This window comes from Neophocaena asiaeorientalis, unplaced genomic scaffold (genome assembly GCF_003031525.2).
Source record: "Neophocaena asiaeorientalis asiaeorientalis breed wild unplaced genomic scaffold, Neophocaena_asiaeorientalis_V1.1 scaffold251, whole genome shotgun sequence".
NCBI lineage: Eukaryota > Metazoa > Chordata > Mammalia > Artiodactyla > Phocoenidae > Neophocaena > Neophocaena asiaeorientalis.
Genome location: NW_020173377.1, coordinates 1,532,895 through 1,555,263, shown reverse-complemented (window position 1 = coordinate 1,555,263; position 22,369 = coordinate 1,532,895). Strand labels below are relative to the sequence as shown.

The window sequence follows — 22,369 nt, the reverse complement described above, 5'->3', positions numbered from 1 at the left end:
AGTGGAAGTGCCTGCCTGGTGGTGATGGTTGGGGGGACATACGTACAGGAGCAAGTTCTTGCTTTGCAGGAATGCTCTGAACATCCCAAGTTCCTTATCCTGCCTGCTGCCGTTACATGAGAAGAAAAAAAAATTAAAGATATCACCTCTCTCAGCATTGTTGTAGACAACTCAGCTGTCTTTGTAAATATCAGTAGAAGGAAAGTAGTAGATTATGTAATTTAAAATGGTAGTTAATTTACTGTCAGGAATTGAGGGGGAGGCAGAGAGAACATGGTGCCACTCTGAGGTGGGCAGAGGAGGTGACTGCAGGGGCTGTTTGGCTGTAGGCTGGTGTGCTCTTGAGTAGCTTGCTCTGTGCCTGTGGGAAATTGAGCTCTGGGGAGCGGAGGTGAGCTCAGACACGGCGAGGCAGCCAGACTCAGTCCAGCTCCTTGCACAGAGCCGGTGCCATCAGGGTGTCAGGTTAGAGGGGCTTCTGCCAAGAACCTGTAGACTTAAGCGGGGAATTAAGCTCAGCTTTTTTCCTGAAATGAATTCATGATTCAGCTTATAGAGCACTGAGATTCTATAGAACACGAATCTGAAACCTGTGCTGGGAATATTAGTAGTTGCTAAGACATGTTTAAGGGAATAGCTTTACGAAAGAAAAAAGTCTTCACCGATTAGATAGTGCTGTAGGTTGCTCTTTTCCTTTAGACCCTGGGTCTCTCTCCTTTAGAGATGGGATTTATTAGCACAAATCAAATTCAGTCATAACTGTCTTAAATTCTTTTGGTAAACTGTCAGCAACTAATCATATAAAATATTGTTCAAATAAATGCCTAATTTGAAGTGTGAGTTTAAAAATTTATCCAGAGTTGCTCTATTTTATAAAATTAATACTTTGGATTTAATAGGGTGTTATTTCCCCTCTCTAAAATGATCAAAGTCCTCAAATTAGCAAAATTAGAAGTTGTGGGTGGACACCTGGCAGAGTGGCAAAGCCAGGCAGGCATGTGAGGTGTGAATCATTGCTCTTTTGTCCCTACCTAGGCTACCCAGGCCAGGACTTTGATTGGGCCGACTACCTCAAACAGTGTGGTGCTGAAGCTGCTCCCCAGAGGTGCTTCCCTCCGGTGAGAATCCTGTCCCCTCAGGGCCACTGCTTCGGGGCTGCTGGGGACTGCTGTGCTTCCCTTGCTGTAATGATGTTTACTCTGAAGCCAGTTCTCTCATGCAACCCCAAAACGCCTCTTGTTGATTGTAATAAAATGGTCCAAGGAAAATTTCATTTGCTGCGGAAGTTAATTTGTTAATTTAATTAGCTTAACAGTTTATCAATTTGGTTTTTTTTATTAGCTGAAATCATGTGAATTTAAAATTTTAGTTTATGATTAGTTTTGATGGTCCATTAATATGAAAAAATGTCGAAATATTAAGGAGAGAAAATTATTAAACTTATTTATGGTTTACAGAGCCAAACAGCAATAAAAAGCTTAGAACATAAAACAACAGTTTCCTGCTCTGTCCCTTTCCATGGCTTCCCTTCCCAGAAGTATTCACTTCCTATTCTTCTCACTGTTTGTTATTCTCATATTTATACTTCCTCACTTATAATTCGCTGCTATCTTTTGAGTTAATTTTAGATGTGTCTCTCAATTCTGTATTACAGTAAGTGAGTAATCTAGCTATTTTACCTTACCTTTCTCCTCTGTCTTACCTATCTGCTCTTCCTATTAGAGTGATATTACAATTCTCGGTTAAGTCTGAATTTGAGTATTTACATTATCATGGGCATTTAGGTGTTACTCACAGATTAGCAGTGTAGTATTTTACGATTATTTTCTTCTTTTATTTGTCCTCAAGTTAATAATCGCTTTGTTTTTCATAGCCTAGTTTTCTTTGCTTATAATACTAGTTCTTCCCACACCTTCCAGTAGATTCTCAAAACTATTAGCGTATCAGGAAATCTGTCATGTCTAATATATATTTTTTAGAGACACCCCTCTTAGCAACCTCTTTTTAGACAGGTTACTGTCTTGGCTTGCCATGTAGTTTTAATTCTGGAAACTGCTCTGCTGTGTCACCCAAGGAATTGCCTCTCCTTCTTCTTAGGACTTGGGATTCCTGTTTTATATATCTCATGGCCTCTTCTTTTTTGGTTTACTCCCTTGTTTTGATGGAGCCTGTCTCTCAGTAGCTTCCTGAAATGGGATGCAAGAGATGTAAGTGTTAGTAGACTTTTGGTGTTTGAAAATATGTTCACTCTACTAACTTGACTGATCGTTTGGCTCAATGTGGAATTTTAGAATGCAAGTTATTTCACTTTAGAATTTTGAAAACCTCAGTTGTTTTCTACCTTATAGTGTTGGTATTGAGAAGTTGAAAGCCATTCTTATTCTTGATCTTTCATATATGACCTGCCCTTTTCTCTATCCCTGGAAAGTTATAGAATCTCTTTTGTCACTCCCTTTCAGTGTCAAGCTATGGCTTGGCCTGTCTTCACCCATGTGCTGGGGCGTGGAGAGCACATTCTCTCTGGAAACTTGCGCCTCTCTGTGCTGGGAAGTTCCCTTGGATCTCTTCTTTGATTTCCTTTTCTTTTTCTCTCTTCTCCTTCTGGAATTCTCATTTTGGTGGCCCTCTGGACCAGGCCTCCAATTTTGCCGCACCCTCCCCACCCCCACCGCTTTTCCTGTTTCTTAGGGGTTTTTTTATTTGCTTTGCTTGCTGGAAGATTTCCTAAACTTTATCTTTCAACCCTTATTTTGAGTTTTTAATTTTTGATATCACATTTTTAATTTTTAAAAACTATTTCTGAATATTTTTAATAACATACTGTTCTTATTTTAAAGATGCAATAGTTTTTCTCATCTTTCAGAGGATGTTAATTACCCCTACCTTTTGTGAGTTTTCTTCTTACATAATCTTTTTTCTCCAAGTTGCTTGTTTTATCTGTTTTGGTCTCTAGTTTTCATATGTTTAGATATCTGGTAATTCCTTGGTGGAATTTGCTTGCTTATATTTAAGAAATGGGAGACTAAAAGAAAAAGCTGATTGGAAGCTCTGAGCATGTGGGTGGGGCTTGTCAACCTTGAACTTCCCTATTGGGTAAGATCTGTCTGGCCATTTGTTGGGGAAACCTAAATCCATGTCTTTATGTGTTCCTTCTTGTGCTGCATATTGCCACAAGAAGTCTCTTCCATTTGCTCTCATGGAGGGTAGTAGCAGGGACTGGGCCTCAGCATTCCACATGCTAATCTCTGTTCTGGACAGCATGCATGCCCTCAATAGTTCCTGTGTCCTCCTGCCCAGGGATCTGTTGTTTTACCCTCTGGAGGATAAATCTTATCTTCTGTAGGGAGGGAAAGGGACAGTTACCCTGGGGTGTGGAATGGAGGAGTTGCTCTAGGATTAACCGTTACTTGGAAAGTTCTCTCAGATGAGCACGTGAGTTAATACTGAGTATGTATTTGATTAATTTATCTTCTAGTCAATTTCTGAGCATGAATTTAAGGAGAACATGAAGCTTGAGGCAGTGAACCCTCTTCTCCCTGAAGAAGTGTGCGTTGCCACCATTACTGCAGTGAGAGGCTCCTACCTGTGGCTCCAGTTGGAGGGTAAGCATCAACACCCCTGAGAAGCCTTCGTCTGACCACTCTTCTTTGCCTTCCTGTTTACCCCTGTAATGTGGCTTGTTAAACTTAATTGATTAGCTAAATAGGGGTCTTGTTCAGAGACTTCTAATTTGTAATGTAAGACTCTGAGCTAAAAATTCATCCTCCTGTCCTTGACCTTCAAATTTTAGGAAATGAATATGAATAAAAGCCTTCACTTATATGGCCCCCTGTTTTCTTGAACAGGAAAATACAAGTTAAATAACATATATTTTGATGTGACCAAAATACATGAGCATGAGCATTAGTAACTAGCTTATTCAAGAGATTATATTTTGGTTGCCCCCAACCAGTAGAACCAAAAAGTATGTAAAATTGAAAAGATATATTATGCTAAAAGTAATATTCAGTGATGGGACAGGTTTGTGGACAGAAAGTAGTATGCGAGTACTCAGCACTACAGCTAACTATGCCTGGGTTTCTTTTTTTTCACTGCTGAGTAGTCAGACTCGGTCCTTACTGTTGTTCCCAGTTTGTAGAATCGGCCTTTAACATAGGTGTCAAGGACAGTATTGGATGTACATGTTTATGCAACCCCTGCTGATCAACTTTGTTTACATCACTTTCTGACTTGAGCCCACCAATCTAACTTCTGGCTTGTTTCTGAGTACCAGAAGTAATGTTTTTATTGAGTAGAACTATAACGTTTGCCTTTTATTTTCCAGTTATTTCATGGAATTGACGACCATATTTGTCAACCATCTGAATGATATTACTGGTAGTTCTAGGTGCTTATTTGCTATTCCCTAACTAAGGGTGACCCTGTACATTGACTACCTGTTTTGGTCTTTATACAGTTACGCTTGGGGGACAGTTTGCTTTTTCTCTTAATGTTTGTCACACATGAAAAAGTATGACTTCTGTGTAAAGGGAACTTGCTTAAGAGACTTTGTGTCTGTATTATTGCAACAGTAGAACACTGTCTACTAGAACATTGTCTAGAAAGTAGTTTCTGAAGAAAGCTATTTAATAGTCTTTTAAAAATTTTTTTTAAATCTAAACAGGTTCTAAGAAACCCATACCTGAATTTATTGTGAATGTGGAATCCATGGATATATTTCCTTTGGGCTGGTGTGAAACCAATGGCCATCCCCTCAGCACTCCTCGCCGAGCACGAGGTAGCTGTCTATTTCTGGGTCAAAGGATTGATTGTTAAATAATTTGCTGTGTGGCTGTTACCAAGTAGGATGAATCTGGACATTTCAGAGAAAAATAAAATGATATTCTGGTTATCCGTTTCTGCATAGGAAATCATTCATTGCAACAAAACATTTATTATCTCACATTTTCTGTAGGTCAGGAATCTGACGCAACTTAGCTGGGACCTCTGGATCCGAGTCTCTGGTGAGGCTGCATTCAGGGTCTCAGCAGGGCTCTTGTCATCTCAAGTCCCAACTGGGGGAGGATCTGCTCCCAAGTTTACTCAGATGGTTGTGGGCAGGAATTCATTTCCTTGTGGGCTGTTGGACTGAGGGCCTCAGTTCCTTGTTGACTGTCAGTTGGAGGCTTCCCTCAGTTTCTTGTCATGTGGGCCACTTTGTGGGGGAGCTCACAGCACAGGAGTTGGCTTCCATCAGAGCCAGCAAGCAAGAGAGTGAGAGATTGAGCAAGACACAAGTCCCCTAATCCTAAAGTGACCCCCTCAACTTTAAAAACAGCTTTATTGAGAGATATTTATATACCATAAAATTTGCTCCTTTAAAGTACAGTTGACCCTTGAACAGTGTGGGTTTGAACTGTGTGGGTCTACTTGTATGTGGATTTGTTTCAATAAATATGTACTACAGTACCACATGACCCCTGGATGGTTTAATCTGCGGATGCAGAACTGCACATATGGAGGGTGGAATGTAAAGTTATACATGGATCTTCGATTGCTTGGGGGTTGGCACTCCAACCCCTGCATTGTTCAAGGGTCACCTATATTTAAAACCTAGTTCTGAGGGCTTGCCTGGTGGTGCAGTGGTTGAGAGTCTGCCTGCCGATGCACGAGATGCGGGTTCGTGCCCTGGTCCGGGAAGATCCCACATGCCACGGAGCGGCTGGGCCCGTGAGCCGTGGCCGCTGAGCCTGTGCGTCCGGAGCCTGTGCTCCGCAACGGAAGAGGCCACAGCAGTGAGAGGCCCGCGTACCGAAAAAAAAGAAAAAAAAAAACAAAAAACCTAGTTCTGTGTTTTTTAAACTAGCAAGTACTATAAGTATTGCTATGTCTTTATACAGAAACCAAAAATAATATTTTTAAGCCTCCCTGGGACAGCCAACTTCTATGAATATTTTCTGGGGGGAAATAAAATGGTGTAGCTGCTTTGGAAAACAATCTGGCAGTTCCTCGAAGTGTTAAATATAGAGCTATGTACTCATGAGAAATGAAAACATATATCCACATAAAAATTTGTACACAAATGTACATAGTGGAACCAATCCAAATGTCCATCAACTGATGCACAGATAAACAAATGTGGTATCTCCACACCATGGAATAGTATTCAGAAATATAAAGGAATGAGGTGTTAGCACACACCACAACTTGGATGAACTCTGAGAACATTATGCTAAGTAAAAGAAGCCAGTCACAAATCATACATGTTGTGTGATTCCATTTATGATATAACAAGCAAATCTAGAGAGAGGAAAAGTAGATTAGTAGTTACCTAGGGCTCGGGGGTGGTTAAGTGGAGAGGTGATTGCTAAGGGGTACCGAGTCTCTTTTTGAGATGATAAAAATATTCTCAAATTGACTGTGGTAATAATTGCCCAACTATGTGAATACACTAAAGACCAGTGAACTGCGTATGGTTGTCCCTCCATATATGTGGGGGATTGGTTCTGGGACCTGCCATGGATACCAACATCTGCAGATGCACAGGTCCCATAGTTGGCCCTCTGTCTCTGCGGTTTTGTATCTGAGGAATCAACTAACTGCAGACTGTGTAGTACTACAGTATTTACTGTTGAAAAAAATCCACATATACTCAGACCCATGTTGTTCAAAGGCCAGCTGTAAGCTAAAGTTAGCTTAATGCATATGTAACTTTTCCTTTGTCTTTTTATTTTTCTTGACATTTATATATTTTTTTTCTTTGTACAGTACACAAACAGAGGAAAGTTGCAGTGGTTCAACCAGAAAAACAGTAAGTGATAGTATGTTTGAATAGTTGACATTTGAAAGTTAGATATCTAGAAGAAGAAATAACTATTTCAGAGAGTATATCTCCTCATATATTGTTTTCTCAGATGGAAGCATAATCCTTTAATCCAGCTTTTGATAGTTTATATACTTCTCCTTACAATATGAGCATTTCCTAAAGTAGCATTATATATATTAAAGGGTACAATGCATTCTCAAGATGTTCCCCAAATTGAATTTTCTTTGGCTTTTAGACCCTGAAGACATTTGAATAAGAGAGGAAATAGAGTCTCTATGCTGGTATTTGTTAAGGAAAACAAAAAATTTTTAATCAGGTTATGATTTGTCACAGTGAAAAGAACTTGAGGAAGAAAACAACTCTACAAGAAAAGTCACACTCAGAGGAGTGCTTCTGTCTCCCATTAAGAAGCCCTTTGGGACTTCTCTGGTGGTCCAGTGGTTAAGACTCTGCACTCCCAATGCAAGGGACCCGGTTTCGATCCCTAGTCAGGGAACTAGATCCCACATGCCACAACAAAGATCCCGCACGTGGCAACGAAGATCCCACGTGCTGCAACTAAGACCCGGTGCAGCCAAGTAAATAAACAAATAAATATTTAAAAAAAAAAAGCCCTTTGTAGCATTCCTTCATACACACTGTTGAAAAGCAAAGAATTAGTGGTGCCTTTAAAATACAAGGGATTCTGTGTGCATGTATATTTTTTAAAATTGGGTTTTCAATTCTGTCTTAGCTCAGGCTGCCAGAACAAAATACCAGAGACTGGTGGCTTAAACAACAGAAATGTATTTCTCACAGTTCTGGAGGCTGGAAGTCTAAGATCAGGTACCAGCCTGATTTGGTTCCTGGTCAAGGCTGTCTTCCTAGCTTGCAGATAGCCATCTTCACGCTGTGTCCTCACATGGCAGGAGCAAGGAGGAAGGGAGTTCTTTCTTTCTTGTTCTTCTTATGAGGCCACTGATCCTATTGGGTTAGAGCCCCACCCTTAGTTACTGCCTAAAAGGCCTATGTCCAAACACACTCACATGGGGTGGGGGTGGAATTAGGGCTTCAACTTATGAATTTAGGAGAACACAGTTCAGTCAGTCTGTAGCAAATTCTGTATAATTTATAGCTGCTTTCATGGCTATGTGAGTAATAAAACAATTTCTCTCCAATTGTGGTGGAGAGAAAGGCTGCAGCATTCTAACCCAGCTAGAGGACTGAGAAAGCAATGACAAAAAAACTGGCTTTGGATTTTTCCTTGACTTAGTCATCAAGACTGTTCCAAAGGTTTAGTGAGGAAGTATTCTGAAAAGATAAATTAGCCTTTTTCAGTGATTGCTGCATATGGTGTAATTCTGTTTTTGTAATTTGTCTTTAGTTTTGAAACTGATAGAAGGAAACAGACCCTATATAAAAATGCTTCTGTTCTTCATCTATTAAAAAAACAAGTACAGGTCTTCCTCGATTTATAATGGGATTATGTCCCAATAAACCCACCTTAAGTTGAAAATATCATAAGTTGAAAGTGCATTTAACACACCTAACCTACCAAACATCGTAGCTTAGCCTACCTTAAATGTGCTCAGGACACTTATACATTAACCTTCAGTTGGGCAAAATCATCTACCACAAAGAATACTCACGTGATTTATTGACTACTGTATTGAAAGCAGAAAACAGAAAGGTTGTAAGTGTATTGATTGTTTACCCTGTGATCTCCTGCCTGACTGGGTTGCTACCCAGGAACATGGATTGTACCGCATATCACTAGCCAGGGAAAAGATCAAAATTCAAAGTATGGTTTCTGCTGAATGCATATTGCTCTTGCACCATCGTTAAGTGGAAATATCGTTAAGTCGAACCACTGTAAATTGGGGACCATCTGTAGTTTACTTGCAGTTTAAGAATCCAACAAGGAATTCTATAATTTGTTGCTCACATGGATGCAAGTTCATTGGAACATGCAGTATCACAGTACTGTCTACAGACTGTTGTCCCCTTAGAACATGTCCATGGTTTTTAAAACAATTGCTGTTTCTAAAAAAAGTACAATTGAGGAAGCACCTTTTGTTACCAATTTTGCAATCTGCCACATTTGTTTTCTTCTTAGATTTGAAGGAAACTAATCCTCACATTTTACTGACCTTAGGAATTATCTCATTATTTTGTTGTGTTTTCTTGATGCAGAATACCATCCTCAAGGACTGTCCATGAGGGTCTGAAGAACCAGGAGCTGAGCTCCACAGACTCAGGTATAAGTGCATGCAATCTTAGGGAAAAGATGACCTTTAGCTTCCTTTAATGGACTATATCTAAAAATAACTTATTAAACAATACCTTTGATTTATGGGATGTAGCTTTATAGAGGGGTCTCTTAATTGTGATTTTAAAGAGTTATAATTGTCTAAGATATATTTAGTTTAATAATTATCTTTAGGCTGGTATTTCTGTCCATTATAAATGGACATTATAATATTTTAGCCATTATTTACTGATCACTTGTCAGTGTTAAAGGCTCTGGAGGTCAATATATCATCCCTGAGTTTAAATAAAGAAACAGGCTTTTCAGATCATGCTCTTTTTTTAAACTGGGTGGTTGAGAGATAGATATTTATTCTTCTTTAAAACCTTTTTATGATATACACACTTTGTATATATATTTTACAATTTAAAAAAACAAAAACAAAAAACACTGAAAAACAGATTGTTCCAGAGGCAATGCCTGATAAATTAGACAAGGATCCTTGCTGGAGGCCCAAGCCTTTTGACCAGGGCTCCTTGGAACTACTCTTGACACCACTTTGCTGGTTGTATAATGCTTAGCATCTTAGCTCTGTGTGTTTTAGCACAGATTAGGCATTTGGGTGGTATTTAGTAAATGCCTAGAAAAGAAAGGAAACCAAAGCTCAAAGAGGTCACACAGCTTACAGTAGAAGGGTCAGAAATGGAACTCAAATTTTTCTCAAGTTCAAAACCTGCACTTTTGTCTCTTCTACCCACTGCCTTTTCATAACATCATTTATACATAGAGGATCAGGGCTGCGTGAGTCCTTATTTTTGACATGTTACTGACCGTTCTAATGCCTGCTAAAACTAAAGAATTAAGACATTAATATCTCATGTGACCACAGCCAAAATGTGTTTGCTTTGGGTTTTGTCATATGTCAAGTTACCTTGGAAACAGAGCCTGAGACTCTGATATTTGCATGCAGGAGTTTCATTGGGGAGTGCTTTTTGAAACACTCCTGGGAAGGGTAAAGGATGCAGGACTGGGCAGAGGGAGAAGTTGAGTCACAGTGCAGTTGTAACAGAAGTCTCTTCCAGTCCCACAGGGAGCCTTGGAGCTGGTATAGCCACTGAGTGTCCCTCAGTGGTGTGTCCCTAGAGGTGTGGTGGCCACACCCTTGTACTCCCTCCTTGGTCAGTTATTGGAAGTGAGCTGCTTCTCCCTCTCCACCTCACAAAGGGTGGGACCTTGGGCAAGGTAGCTCTCTCCTACTGAGGGACAGTTCTGGACTGAGAGATATTCCAGGATAGACTCACAACTGAGAGCTGTAAACTCCCAACATTCCCAGCAGCAGGGAGCATCCCCTGAGGGGATCTGGGTGACAGAGTTCAAATGGAGAAGTGGGCACCGACATGCTGACCACTGTGGTAAGACTGGGTTCTTAATTAGAGAATGAACACTATGTACTTCAGGGTGCTATCAACACTGGGCAGTGTACACGCTCGTTTCCTTTTGATTAACAGGGCAGTGTCCATCAGAAGAGCTTTCTTTGCTTTATATGAAAATGGAAAATGTTTTAGTGTCCTTGAATTTTTTTACATTTAGTAGCTGAATTGCCAACTACTCATATGAGGGAATTAAAAAAACCTTATATTGGAGTACAGTATTCATACAGAAAAATAGTTGAAGAGAAGGGTCTCTAGGCCTAGTTATACCCCGTAATACCTAAAGAATTTAGAGATGTGGCCACAGAATGCTTTTATCCCTCTGAGGAATCGCAGTGATGGGTGGGCTCCCACATCACCAAACGCTACCAGCATACTAGTTTGGTAGTTTTAAGGGGACAAACTGTAGTTCTGGATAATATTCACCATCACTGTCTAGAAATATTCTAGAATCGATTGTTGAGTCATTGATCTTCAGGAATCATCATGAGTTCTTGAAGTAAATCCTCCACTTCCTGTAGTGATAGATGCGTGGGGCTCTGGAACAATGTTGCATTAACCAGGAGTTAATCTGCAGTAAGGATGTTGTTGATCTCAGCAGAGTGATAGCTCTGTAATAGACTTGTTGTAAGTATAAGGTATTTCACACTCAGACAGTATGTTAAACTCCAAAATAAGTTAAGTCCTGACTGTATGTAATGGTGGATATGCTGGGTTTTTTCTTCAGTAATTCAGCTTTGGAAACATAGGGTAGAAAACTATTCTGTTCTGAATATTTGTTTCTCTTCATTTCTCAGTTATGATTAATGGAAAATATTGCTGTCCAAAGATATACTTCAACCACCGTTGCTTCTCAGGGCCATATCTTAACAAAGGAAGGATCGCTGAGCTGCCTCAGTGTGTGGGACCCGGGAATTGTGTCCTGGTCCTCAGAGAGGTAAGGTTCCTGCCTAGAGTAAAAGAATTTAAGAAATTTCACAGCAGTCTGGTAGACTCATTCAGACAAGGATCAGCGTGCTGTAGGTGTGGCAACTCTAGGTTTTATCAAAAGTGACTCACTTTTCTCATGTATTGGACAGTGAACTAGGCACATAATTATTTTTGCTCCATAGGAAACATTCACCTAAGCAGTTCTTCACGTGGCAGGTTCACCTCTGTCAGTGTAGAAAGGTCTTCTGTCAGAGACCACGTGAGGACCATGCAGGAGTGAACATGAGAGTAGTCTAAGCCTGAGAGGCTGTGTGGTATTAACCTGGGACCGTGATAGAACTACATACACATCTGCTGGACTTGAGCTTCCTAGGCAGGGTGCTGCACTGTGGGTAAGAGATGTGAGGGTTCCAAACCTATCAGCCCTTAGGGTGGTGAGGCTGTGTCTGGGGAGGCCGGAGCTTCTGTGTGTACCATGACTAGGAAGGGATTTGGAAGCAAATGCTAGAGTAATTTTAAATTTGTGGTGCCTATTTCTTCCTGACCATAATGTTTAGAATATTTAAGAGGGTCTCATTACTGTCTTATTTGCAACTTTGGTCAACTGTCATATCTTCAGTATTATTATTTTGTTAATGTTTGTCAATTAATATGACTAGAATTAATCACCTAGGTGACATTCTAGGGAATAGCAAGGTTCTAATCATCTGCTTTTCTCCTCCCCAACCCATATTTCTGCTTTAAAAATGGAGCACAGGTCCTCACTTTACTGATCAATGCAGCCTATAAACCCAGTCGTGTCCTTCGGGAGCTGCAGCTGGACAAAGACTCTGTGTGGCATGGATGTGGAGAAGTCCTCAAGGCCAAGTGAGTAGGCTTCCCTGCCCTTTATTCTTTTTTTTTTGGCTGCATTAGGGGTCTTCGTTGCTGCATGCGGGCTTTCTCTAGTTGTGGCTAGCAGGGGCTACTCTTTGTTGCGGTGCGTGGGCTTTGCATCGTGGTGGCTTCTCTTGTTGCAGAGCACAGGCTCTAGGCGCACAGGCTTCAGTAGTTGTGGCTTGTGGGCTCAGTAGTTGTGGCTCGTGGGCTCCAGAGTGCAGGCTCAGTAGTTGTGGCGCACAGGCTTAGTAGCTCCGAGGCATATGGGATCTTCCCGGACCAGGGCTTGAACCTGTGTCCCCTGCATTGGCAGGCAGATTCTTAACCACTGTGCCACCAGGGAAGCCCCCCCTGCCCTTTATTCTTAATCATGGTTAACAGGTCACAGAATTGATTCTTCCATGGATAATATTAGGGTACTTACGTTCCCTTGGGCAGTGCTTCTTCAACTATTTGTGGTAAAGGACCAGGTTTGTTTTCTTATTTAAGTTGCTATCCTATTATACTTTTATAAAATATGGTAAAAATGAGTTACAAAAATATGGAATTCAAAAGACATACAATGCAGGAACAGCTTTTCTGTTACTAGATTTAAGAGCCATAAAATTACTTTTGCAAGTTACTGTGAAAGTTTATAAAACATTTGGTCTTGTTTTCTGACCTCATCTTGTCATGGATGGGTAACAGTTGGCAGGTTATATTGGTCCGTGGACCATACTCGTGGAACCACTACTCTAGGGTCAAGGAAGACTTAATGAAAGTCACTGTTTTTTTAGTGGTTAGTGTAGAAGTTATTTGAAAACCTTAAACTTAGGAACAGAAAGCGGGGCCCTTACTTTGCTAATTTAAAAAGTCAGCTTTTAGTTGTCATAGCTTGCTAGATTATAAATTTAAGTACAATATAAATTCCTCATTGTTTTCAGAGTCCTCAAACTGTAAAGGACATAGAATATTCTAAGAAGCAAAAATATTTTGCAGGTCTGTTAATATACTTGATTTTTCTCTGTAATCACCATCCCAATAAACTTGGTATCTGATGTCTTCCAATGGCAGATACAAAGGAAAGAGTTACCGAGCTACTGTCGAGATAGTGAAAACAGCAGATCGGGTGACTGAATTCTGCCGGCAAACCTGTATCAAACTGGAGTGCTGTCCTAATCTCTTTGGTCCACGGATGGTTCTGGATAAGTGTTCAGAGAACTGCTCTGTACTTACAAAGACTAAATATAGTGAGTCAAGTTTTTTAAATTTGCTAACTGTAGCAGCTGACCATATCTCATATCCTAGAAGGTTTTTATTTTGCAGACATTCAGATATAGCAGAGGTATGCAAACTTTTTCTATAAAGGGCCAGATGATAATATTTTAGGCTACGGGTCATAGGATCTCTTTTGCATATTCTTTTTGTTTTGTTTTAATTTTTTAAAAGAACACTTTTAAAGATGTAAATACTATTTTTAGCTTGTGGGCCATACCAAAACAGGCCATGGGTCACATTTGGCCTACAGGCCCTAGTTTGCCAACCTTTATGTACAGAGTGTATATAAATTAACTGTTGCATCTAATAGGATATGGAATCTGTTTATACAGTCTGCATGTATTTATTACGGGTCCACTGTGTGCTGCCGCTGTTCTAGCACTGGGATACAAATGTAAAGAAAACAATTCCTTTCCTCATTGAGTTTACATCTTAATGTGAGAGATAGATAATAAACAAGTGAACAAATAGAGGGAAGTACTATGGAGAAAAATGAAGCAAAATAAGCAAAGTAGGAGAGTGAGGAAGGCTAGCAGGTGGGATGCTGTTCATACAGGTGGCCAAGGAAGTGAAGGAAGCAGGAGAGCTAGCTGTGCAGACATTGGGGTGAGAGTGCTGGGCAGGAGGCAGGAGTATGTCATAACAACACCTGCTGCCTCTCATTGCTTATCTTCTCTTTTGTGAAACGGCAAAAAAAAAAAAAAAAAAAGGCATTCAGAATGAAATGTTTAATTTGGAGTCTTGTCAAGGCATTGTTACCCAAACACAAAATTCTGATCCTACTTTTCCTTAAATCCCACAAGCCCTGATGTCACTTAAGAGAATTAATACAGAGGTGGATTTTACCTTGTTAAACTTGAAGATTTCTTTTAGGGGGTCTCTAATTTTGGGCCCCTTAAACTTTATTATGCGTGCAAATTCTGAGGATCTTGTTAAAATAGAGGTTCTGGTTCATCATGCCTGTGGGTATCTGGGGCCTAAGTGTCTGCATTTCCAACAAGTTCCCAGATGCTGGTGATGCTGCTGATCCAAGGTCCATATTTAGCATGACAAGTTTTCTAATTAGTGTATGAATCACAAAATCATATGAGAGTATCTAACCTAGTTTCTACTTATATTTATTGGATTATAAACTCCTTAAGAGCAGGGTTTGTCTAACTTATTATTATTGTGTCAGATTCAGCACAGTAAATTGCAATGATTATTAGTGGCCAAGTGAAATGTACTGTTCATATAAGCACACGTATAAGTACACCAATTTGAGCCTTTGGATGTATGTGGATTATGTTATGCTTTTTGTCTTGAATTTATTTTTCACAATGATATAATTGAAATTAGCCTAGATTTTAGGACTCTTTATAATTTTTCCCAATTAGTAATTTGAATGATATCAAATGGATTTATATCCTTTAGTATTCATTTTTTGCAAAAAATTACATTATATTTTGATATTACTTTAATATGTAACTCAGAGCTAAACTATGTATATTTCATTTCTGGAATTGTCTCTATATTCTAAAATTTATATGAAAATACAAAGGACCTAAAATAGTCAAAACAATCCTGAAAAAGAAGAGTAAAGTTGGAGGGCTTACTCTATCTGACTTCAAGTTTTACCATAAACTATAGTAATCAAAAGTGGGGTATTGATGAAAGAATAGTCAAATAGAGTGATGGGACAGAATAGAGGGTCTAGAAATAGAGACAAACTTATATAGTTAAAGAATTTTCAACAAAAATGATAAATTTAATGGGAAAGGAATTTCTTTCAACAAATGGCACTGGTACAATTGGATATCCAAATCGAAAATGCAAAAACAGAGCTCCTTGGCTCCACCTCACTATATACAAAAATTTATTCAGGGTAATTAATCATAGACCTAATGTAAAAGCTAAACTATAAAGCTTCTAGAAGAGAACAAAAGAGGTATCCTGAAGATCTTGAGCTAGGCAAAGGTTACTTAGAGAGGACACAGAATTCACTAACCTGAAGGAAAAACTAATACATTAAACATTACCGAAATTAAAACTTTTGCTCTCGGGCTTCCCTGGTGGCACAGTGGTTGAGAGTCCGCCTGCCGATGCAGGGGACACGGGTTCGTGCCCCGGTCCGGGAAGATCCCACATGCCGCGGAGCGGCTGGGCCCGTGAGCCATGGCCGCTGAGCCTGTGCACCTGGAGCCTGTGCTCCGCAGCAGGAGAGGCCACAACAGTGAGAGGCCCGCGTACCGCAAAAAAAAAAAGTTTTGCTCTCTTAATAATACTATTTATAAAAAGGAAAAGACAATCCACAGTCTGGAGAAAATATTCCTGTTTATTTGTTTGTTTTGGCATCCCTGAGGGCGCACAGATGAGAAGATATTCTTAATACATATATCCAACAAAGAACTTGTCTCCAGAATATATTGAAAACTCTCACAACTCAATAAAAAGAGGAGTTTTGAAACTAGAGAAAGCTGGTAGTTGTACAACATTGTGACTACACTAATACCACTAAATTGTACATTTTTGTATGTTTAGTTGTTTGTTATGTGACTTTTACCTCAATTTAAAAATAATAAAAAGAGAAACAAGATGATCTGGTATTCGATAGTGGTGATGGCTGCACAACAGTGTATTCATTCATAGTCTGTGTCTAAAGACTGCTGAATATGTACAAATGACGGATTTTATGTTATGTGAATTATATCTCAGTAAAAAAATTAAATAAACAGAGAAAACCATTTTAAAAAGTGAATAAAAGACTTGAATAAACACTTCACCAAAAAAAGATACGCACATGGCCAATAAGTAAATGAAAATGTGCTCAGTAGCATTAGTTGTCAAGGAAGTGCAGATTTAAGCTATGATAAGAAATTACTATATATCCACTAGATTGGCTAAAATGAAAATTACTAACAATCCCACATGTTGGCAGAGGTGTACAGAGCAGCTACATCTCTCGTACATTGCTGGTGGAGTGTAAAATTATATAACCCTTTTGGAAAACTGTTAGCAGCCTCTTTAAAGGTAATCATATGTCTACCATATGATCCAACAATTCCATTCCTAGGTATTTACCCAAGGAAGATGAAAACATTGCCCACTAAAAGCCTTGTACAAGAATGTTCGCTACAACTTAATAATTGCCAAAATCTGGAAACAACCAGGGGCCCATCAGCAGGAGAATAGATAAACTGGTATATTCATACAATGGAATGCTCTTCATCAATATGAAGAAATGAACTACTCATACACACAACATAGATGAAATCCAAAAACATTATGCTGGGACTTCCCTGGTGGCGCAGTGGTTAAGAAGCCAATCCGCCTGCCCTAGAGCCCGTGTGCCACAACTACTGAAGCCCGCGTGCTCTAGGGCCCGTGTGCCATAACTACTGAGCCCACGTGCTGCAACTACTGAAGCCTGTGCACCTAGAGCCCATGCTCCACAGCAAGAGAAGCCATCGCAATGAGAAGCCCGTGCAACTAAGAGTAATCCCCGCTCACCACAACTAGAGAAAGTCTACGTGCAGCAACGAAGACCCAATGCAGCCAAAGATAAAAAAAAAAGTTAAGGGCTTCCCTGATGACACAGTGGTTGAGAGTCCGCCTGCCAATGCAGGGGACACGGGTTCGTGCCCCGGTCCAGGAGGGTCCCGTGTGCCGCGGAGCGGCTAGGCCCATGATCAAAAAAAAAAAAAAAAAAAAAAAAGTTAAAAAAAAAAGAAACACTTAAAAAAAATTGTACTGAGTGAAAGAAGCCTTGTTGGAAAAAGTATTTACTGAATGATTCCTTAGATGAGGCAAAACTAGTCTATAGTGATGGAAATTAGAATAGTGATTACTTCTAGTGAGGGGGACTAACTAGGAAGTGACCCTGGAAACTTTCTAGGTTAATGGAGATATTCTGTATCTTATTAGGAGGAGGATTATTCAGGTTTATGCATTTGTCAGTTACTAATCAAACTGTATATTCAGAGTCTGTAGTCAAGATTATTCCATTGTATGGAATTTAACCTTAATCAAATACACTGTACCCATGTTGTGCTATGCTAGTGGAATCTCTTGTGGTTTGAGGTACACAAAAATAATGAAGCTACTTCATTTTTCTTTGTCATTCACATTTAGCACACTACTATGGAAAGAAGAAAAATAAAAGAATTGGGAGGCCACCTGGTGGGCATAGTAACTTAGCATGTGCCCTGAAAAAAGCGAGTAAGAGGAGAAAGAGGCGAAAAAATGTTTTTGTTCATAAGAAGAAACGCTCCTCTGCATCTGTTGATAATACCCCAGCGGGCTCTCCCCAGGTACGAGATCTGTGATGTACCTGTAATGTCTAGAAGCCAAGAGATCCCTGGTGTACAATACAGACAGAAGGAATACCTGCAGGTCTTTCTATTCGGATCTCCGGCCAATGGAAGATGGTCTCGTGGTCCAGGAACTGATTTGTCCTGAATTTCAATGAGATTTCTCTCCTTGTCCTCTAGGGAAGTGGAGGTGAAGATGAGGATGACCCAGATGAAGGGGATGATGATTCCCTAAGTGAGGGCAGTACATCTGAGCAACAGGATGAGCTACAGGAAGAGTCAGAAATGTCAGAAAAAAAATCATGCTCCTCCTCTCCCACCCAAAGTGAGATATCCACATCACTGCCTCCAGACAGACAGAGAAGAAAAAGAGAGCTTCGCACTTTTTCATTTTCTGATGATGAGAATAAACCTCCTTCACCAAAGGTACCCGTTTTAAAACTACAGTCTTTTTTTCTCTCTTGACAATTTCCCTCTAGAATCTAACCGTTAATGATGTTGGTGTTACACTTATTTCACTGTGGCTTCAGTTGAATTTCCTGTGTCTTTTTAAAAAACATCCCAAATTCAGTGATTTACTTGCATTTCAAGGATTATTTGGAGATCAACTACTTATCAGGAGGAAAGTCTCTCTCAGAATGGCTGCTTGTTTTAAGTAAAAAAAAGTTTCATTGGTAGTTTATTAGTAACTTGTCATTTAGTTTAGGGGAAACTGCCTTTTGATATTTTTCATAATATATATGGTTTTGTAGTAATAAATTATCTTTTTGGTTCTGATTAAACCATTTTGTTTGGTAGATTCATACATGCGTATTAACACATACATGCATTATAAGAATGGCAGTTAAGTTAGTGTTTTAAAACTGGATTGCTTTTTAAATATAGTCTGTGAACAGAAGTGGTTAAAAACGATTTCTCCTGATAATTTAGTTAAGCCTTCTCTTATTGGAAATACCAGCCCATCTACTTCTGCACCCTGCCAGAGAGTGACCTGAAATAAATCAAGGAACAAGTGGAGGATTTTAAAACTATTCTTCTCTGTTAAATTGTCCAAATTATTTGTGCTGAAACTTTGAGATGAATTCTTGTCTGTAAATATTTCTTATTATAAAAGACAAACATTTCCTGATTACCTAATGTGTATGGACCTTTGCCATCCTTGCTGGGAGAAATCATGTCCTAAAACCACTTTAAATCCTGCCTTAAAAGGTTATGACTTTATGTAGAGACTTTCTTAGAATGAAATAGTTCTAACACCATTTGGTTTGCTTTTGTTGTGGGAAATGAAGGAAATAAGGATTGAAGTTTCTGAAAGGCTTCACCTGGACAGTAACCCCCTGAAGTGGAGTGTGGCGGATGTTGTGCGGTTCATCAGATCCACCGACTGTGCTCCGCTAGCAAGAATATTCCTAGACCAGGTAATCACAAAGACCTTGAGGTTTTAGTAATGTATCTCTTTAGCAGAGGTCTGTGGAGGTAATAGCAATTTATTTACAAGTCTAAGGAAAAATATTTCTATCCAAAACAAACAAAAAATTATTTCCCTTCTCAGGAGTAGAACTATGATAAAAAGTTACTTGTCTGACTGCCTCCATAGTTGAAGCAGATTATTACTGCATTCTCATTTTTCCTAAGAGTTCGTTTCCATCCCCTATTAAATAGCTTAAAATTACGCATGCTATACTTAATTATCCTCCTCTTTTCCAAAATAACGATCTGCTTGTTTTAAAAAATAATTAACATCTATAATGTGTTAGGCTCTAACAGAAATAGTCTGTGGCCTTAAATATTGAAATAAATTTTGTTTTGATAATTCAGGAGATTCAAAACTGAACATCTTTGAAAAGCTGGTCAGGCTTTTATGGATGTTACAGAGTAGGAAAACATTGCAGTTGATAGGTAATATTTTCTTTCAGATTTAGAAAGAGTCCTCTAAAAAGATATTTCTTCTGGCACATTTAGTTGCCGGTTACTGTTAGGCTAGTTAATTTACTGGATTTCTGCAGAGCAGAATGGATTCTTACCCTTGGTAAAACTTTTATTACACATTCTTTTTTTAATTTATTTGGCTGTGTTGGGTCTTAGTTGCGGCATGCAGGCTTCTGTCTAGTTGTGGCACACAGGCTCTCTAGTTGTGACAGGCTCAGAAGTTGTGGCCCACAGGCTGCAGAGCGTGTGGGCTCAGTAGTTGCAGTGCCTAGGCTTAGTTGCCCCACAGCACGTGAGATCTTAGTTCCCCGACCAGGGATTGAACCCACGTCCCCTTCATTGGAAGGCAGATTCTTAACCACTGGACTACCAGGGAAGTCCCCTTTATTACTAATTCTGAAGATTGATTAGTATGGAGGACTATGAGAGGCATTTAAAAGGAAGTGTGTGATACTTATTTAAAGGGAAAAAGTGATGAAAGGAAAAGCACAGGGACTTTTGATTTTGACAAAGCGAAGTGAACCAGGGCTGTAATGGTCGAGCTGCCACTCATATGCACATCACAGATGATTTGTATTTTATGCTTTAACAGGAAATTGATGGGCAGGCCCTGTTGCTCCTTACCCTTCCCACCGTTCAAGAGTGCATGGACTTAAAACTGGGCCCTGCCATCAAACTTTGCCATCACATAGAGAGGATCAAGTTTGCTTTTTATGAACAGTTTGCCAACTGAGAAGGACAACCAAAGTGAGCTGTATCTTTGAAGCACAAATGCAGCAAATCCTTCGCCCTGCTCTACAAGTGGAGCTGAAATAGTCCTGGGGCTCTGGGCCCTGCAGGTGTCGGCTTGCTCTCTTTGCACTTTCAGGGAAGGAGGACCCACACTGAGTAAGCAAAAACTGCACAGAAGTGGCTCTCCTGCCAGTGAAAATGTGGGCATCTCTTGTTCAGCAGATTGCAGTTTAAAAAAAATAAAGGTTGTGAAGAAAAGACTCCTATAGAAGAATAAGCATTTCCACTGGTGTGGCCTGAAAACGAAGAATAATCTAGGTTGCTGGAAAGCACCCTTTTGGTTTTCTTTTTGTTCTTTCTGTTCCTTCCCATTGTAGATTGAACTTTGTTCTCTGCTTTCTCTTTCTTGGAAAGAGAGAACATAGCTTTAAGTCAGCACTGATTTGGGACTGTGCCTAAGGCACATCAGTGCTTCATTGTCATTGTGTTTTTTAAGCTTTTTTAAATTAAAACAGTTCATTTTGGGGATGATTATGTGGCTCTAGGGTTTTGAATGTACAGTCACACTTTGATCCATTTTAAAATCTATTCTTAGGAGTTCCTTTGTTTACTACCTCTGTTGATAATTGAGCTTATAGCCATGTATGAGGTTGTTTTAATGATACCATTTTTAAGCTACATGAACACTAAAACTATGACAGAGTTGGAGGAAAAAAAAACACTGTTTGCTTTCTTAAAAATAATGTGTGGCACTTAACACCAATTCCTTAACTGACTGATCTAAGAACTCTACTGTCATTGTTTTGCATCTTGACCCAGGTTGGGCTGCCTGTTTCAAGTAGTTCAAAGATTGTTGCTATTTCAGTTGAATTGCTTTCTCCCTGTTAGTTCTCAGAGGGACTTCAGAGGCTTTTATTTTGTGTTTACTTTTCTCTATAGTTGTTTGTCTTTCATTTTGAGAGTCCTCACTTTGGGTAAAAATCAGTAGGTGTTCCCTGGACCCACAGTAAAGCCCATTTCCCCATCTTTCTCGGTGTCTCCAGGCAGATAGTGTAGAAGCACAACAGAGAAAATAAGTTTTAGGAGGGGTGATGCAGAGCATGGCATTTCCATCACAGTATGTCCTCAGTGGCTGGATAAAGATTGAGAGATGGTTAAGGATTCTAGAAACGTCTTTGCCTAGTCATGTTTACTCTTTCTTTGGTTAAACCTTTAAATTGAATGTATTCTACGGTCAATTCCCACTCAACAACTCAAGTTTCCTTTTAGGTGTTTCTTTTGACCCAGCTCAAGTTGGTATTAAACAGGCAAATTTTCACTTATGATTGCACTGTTAGCTATTATAGAATAATAGCATTTGCTGTACTGTTCCAACCATGTGGAATGAGGAAAGATACATAGGTTGCTTCCTTTAAATGGTTTGCTTTGCTGAGTGTGTGTGTGTGTGTGTGTGTGTGTGTGTGTGTGTGTGTGTGTGTGTTTTGATTATCCTAGTTACCTGCAAATATATAACCTAATCATTCCTCTTCAAGATTTGAAAATGTTTTAAAACTACAAACTGGGTAAATTCTAAACAGTTATACAAATATACGGTAATTTTATTACAAATTTAAACTGATTGTGATTTTTTCATTTTCTTCCCCCGCTGCCCCACGTGTTTTTATGGACCTTGGCAAACATTTGTAATCTGAATCTTCTCTTCATTGGATAATTTATGAACCACCTTAACTCAGGCCCTCCAACCAAACCATATATTAAAGCATCAACTCTTTGCTTAGGTTACTACCAGATATACCTGGAAAGACGCTTCATTTAAGTAGAAGTTAATATGTTTGAACTTATCGGAGATACAGTTTTTAAAGTTTTGATTCATTCTGTGCCCCTGGAAGAG

At 39.5% G+C, this 22,369-nt stretch overlaps 1 protein-coding gene across 1 annotated transcript in view; it reads left to right on the top strand.

Annotated features, from left to right (window-relative positions):
- SFMBT1 (Scm like with four mbt domains 1) overlaps positions 1–21,933 on the top strand; it is a 126,987-nt gene extending 105,054 nt beyond the window's left edge. The window contains exons 10-21 of the mRNA XM_024746267.1: positions 1,036–1,118; positions 3,476–3,602; positions 4,664–4,777; positions 6,748–6,790; positions 8,978–9,042; positions 11,260–11,399; positions 12,150–12,259; positions 13,325–13,500; positions 17,639–17,817; positions 17,998–18,243; positions 19,107–19,235; positions 20,339–21,933. Of these exons, the coding sequence (XP_024602035.1) occupies positions 1,036–1,118; positions 3,476–3,602; positions 4,664–4,777; positions 6,748–6,790; positions 8,978–9,042; positions 11,260–11,399; positions 12,150–12,259; positions 13,325–13,500; positions 17,639–17,817; positions 17,998–18,243; positions 19,107–19,235; positions 20,339–20,479 (1,553 nt within the window). The 3' untranslated portion in view covers positions 20,480–21,933. The remainder of the gene's footprint in view (positions 1–1,035; positions 1,119–3,475; positions 3,603–4,663; positions 4,778–6,747; positions 6,791–8,977; positions 9,043–11,259; positions 11,400–12,149; positions 12,260–13,324; positions 13,501–17,638; positions 17,818–17,997; positions 18,244–19,106; positions 19,236–20,338) is intronic.
- Positions 21,934–22,369: the final 436 nt, after the last annotated feature.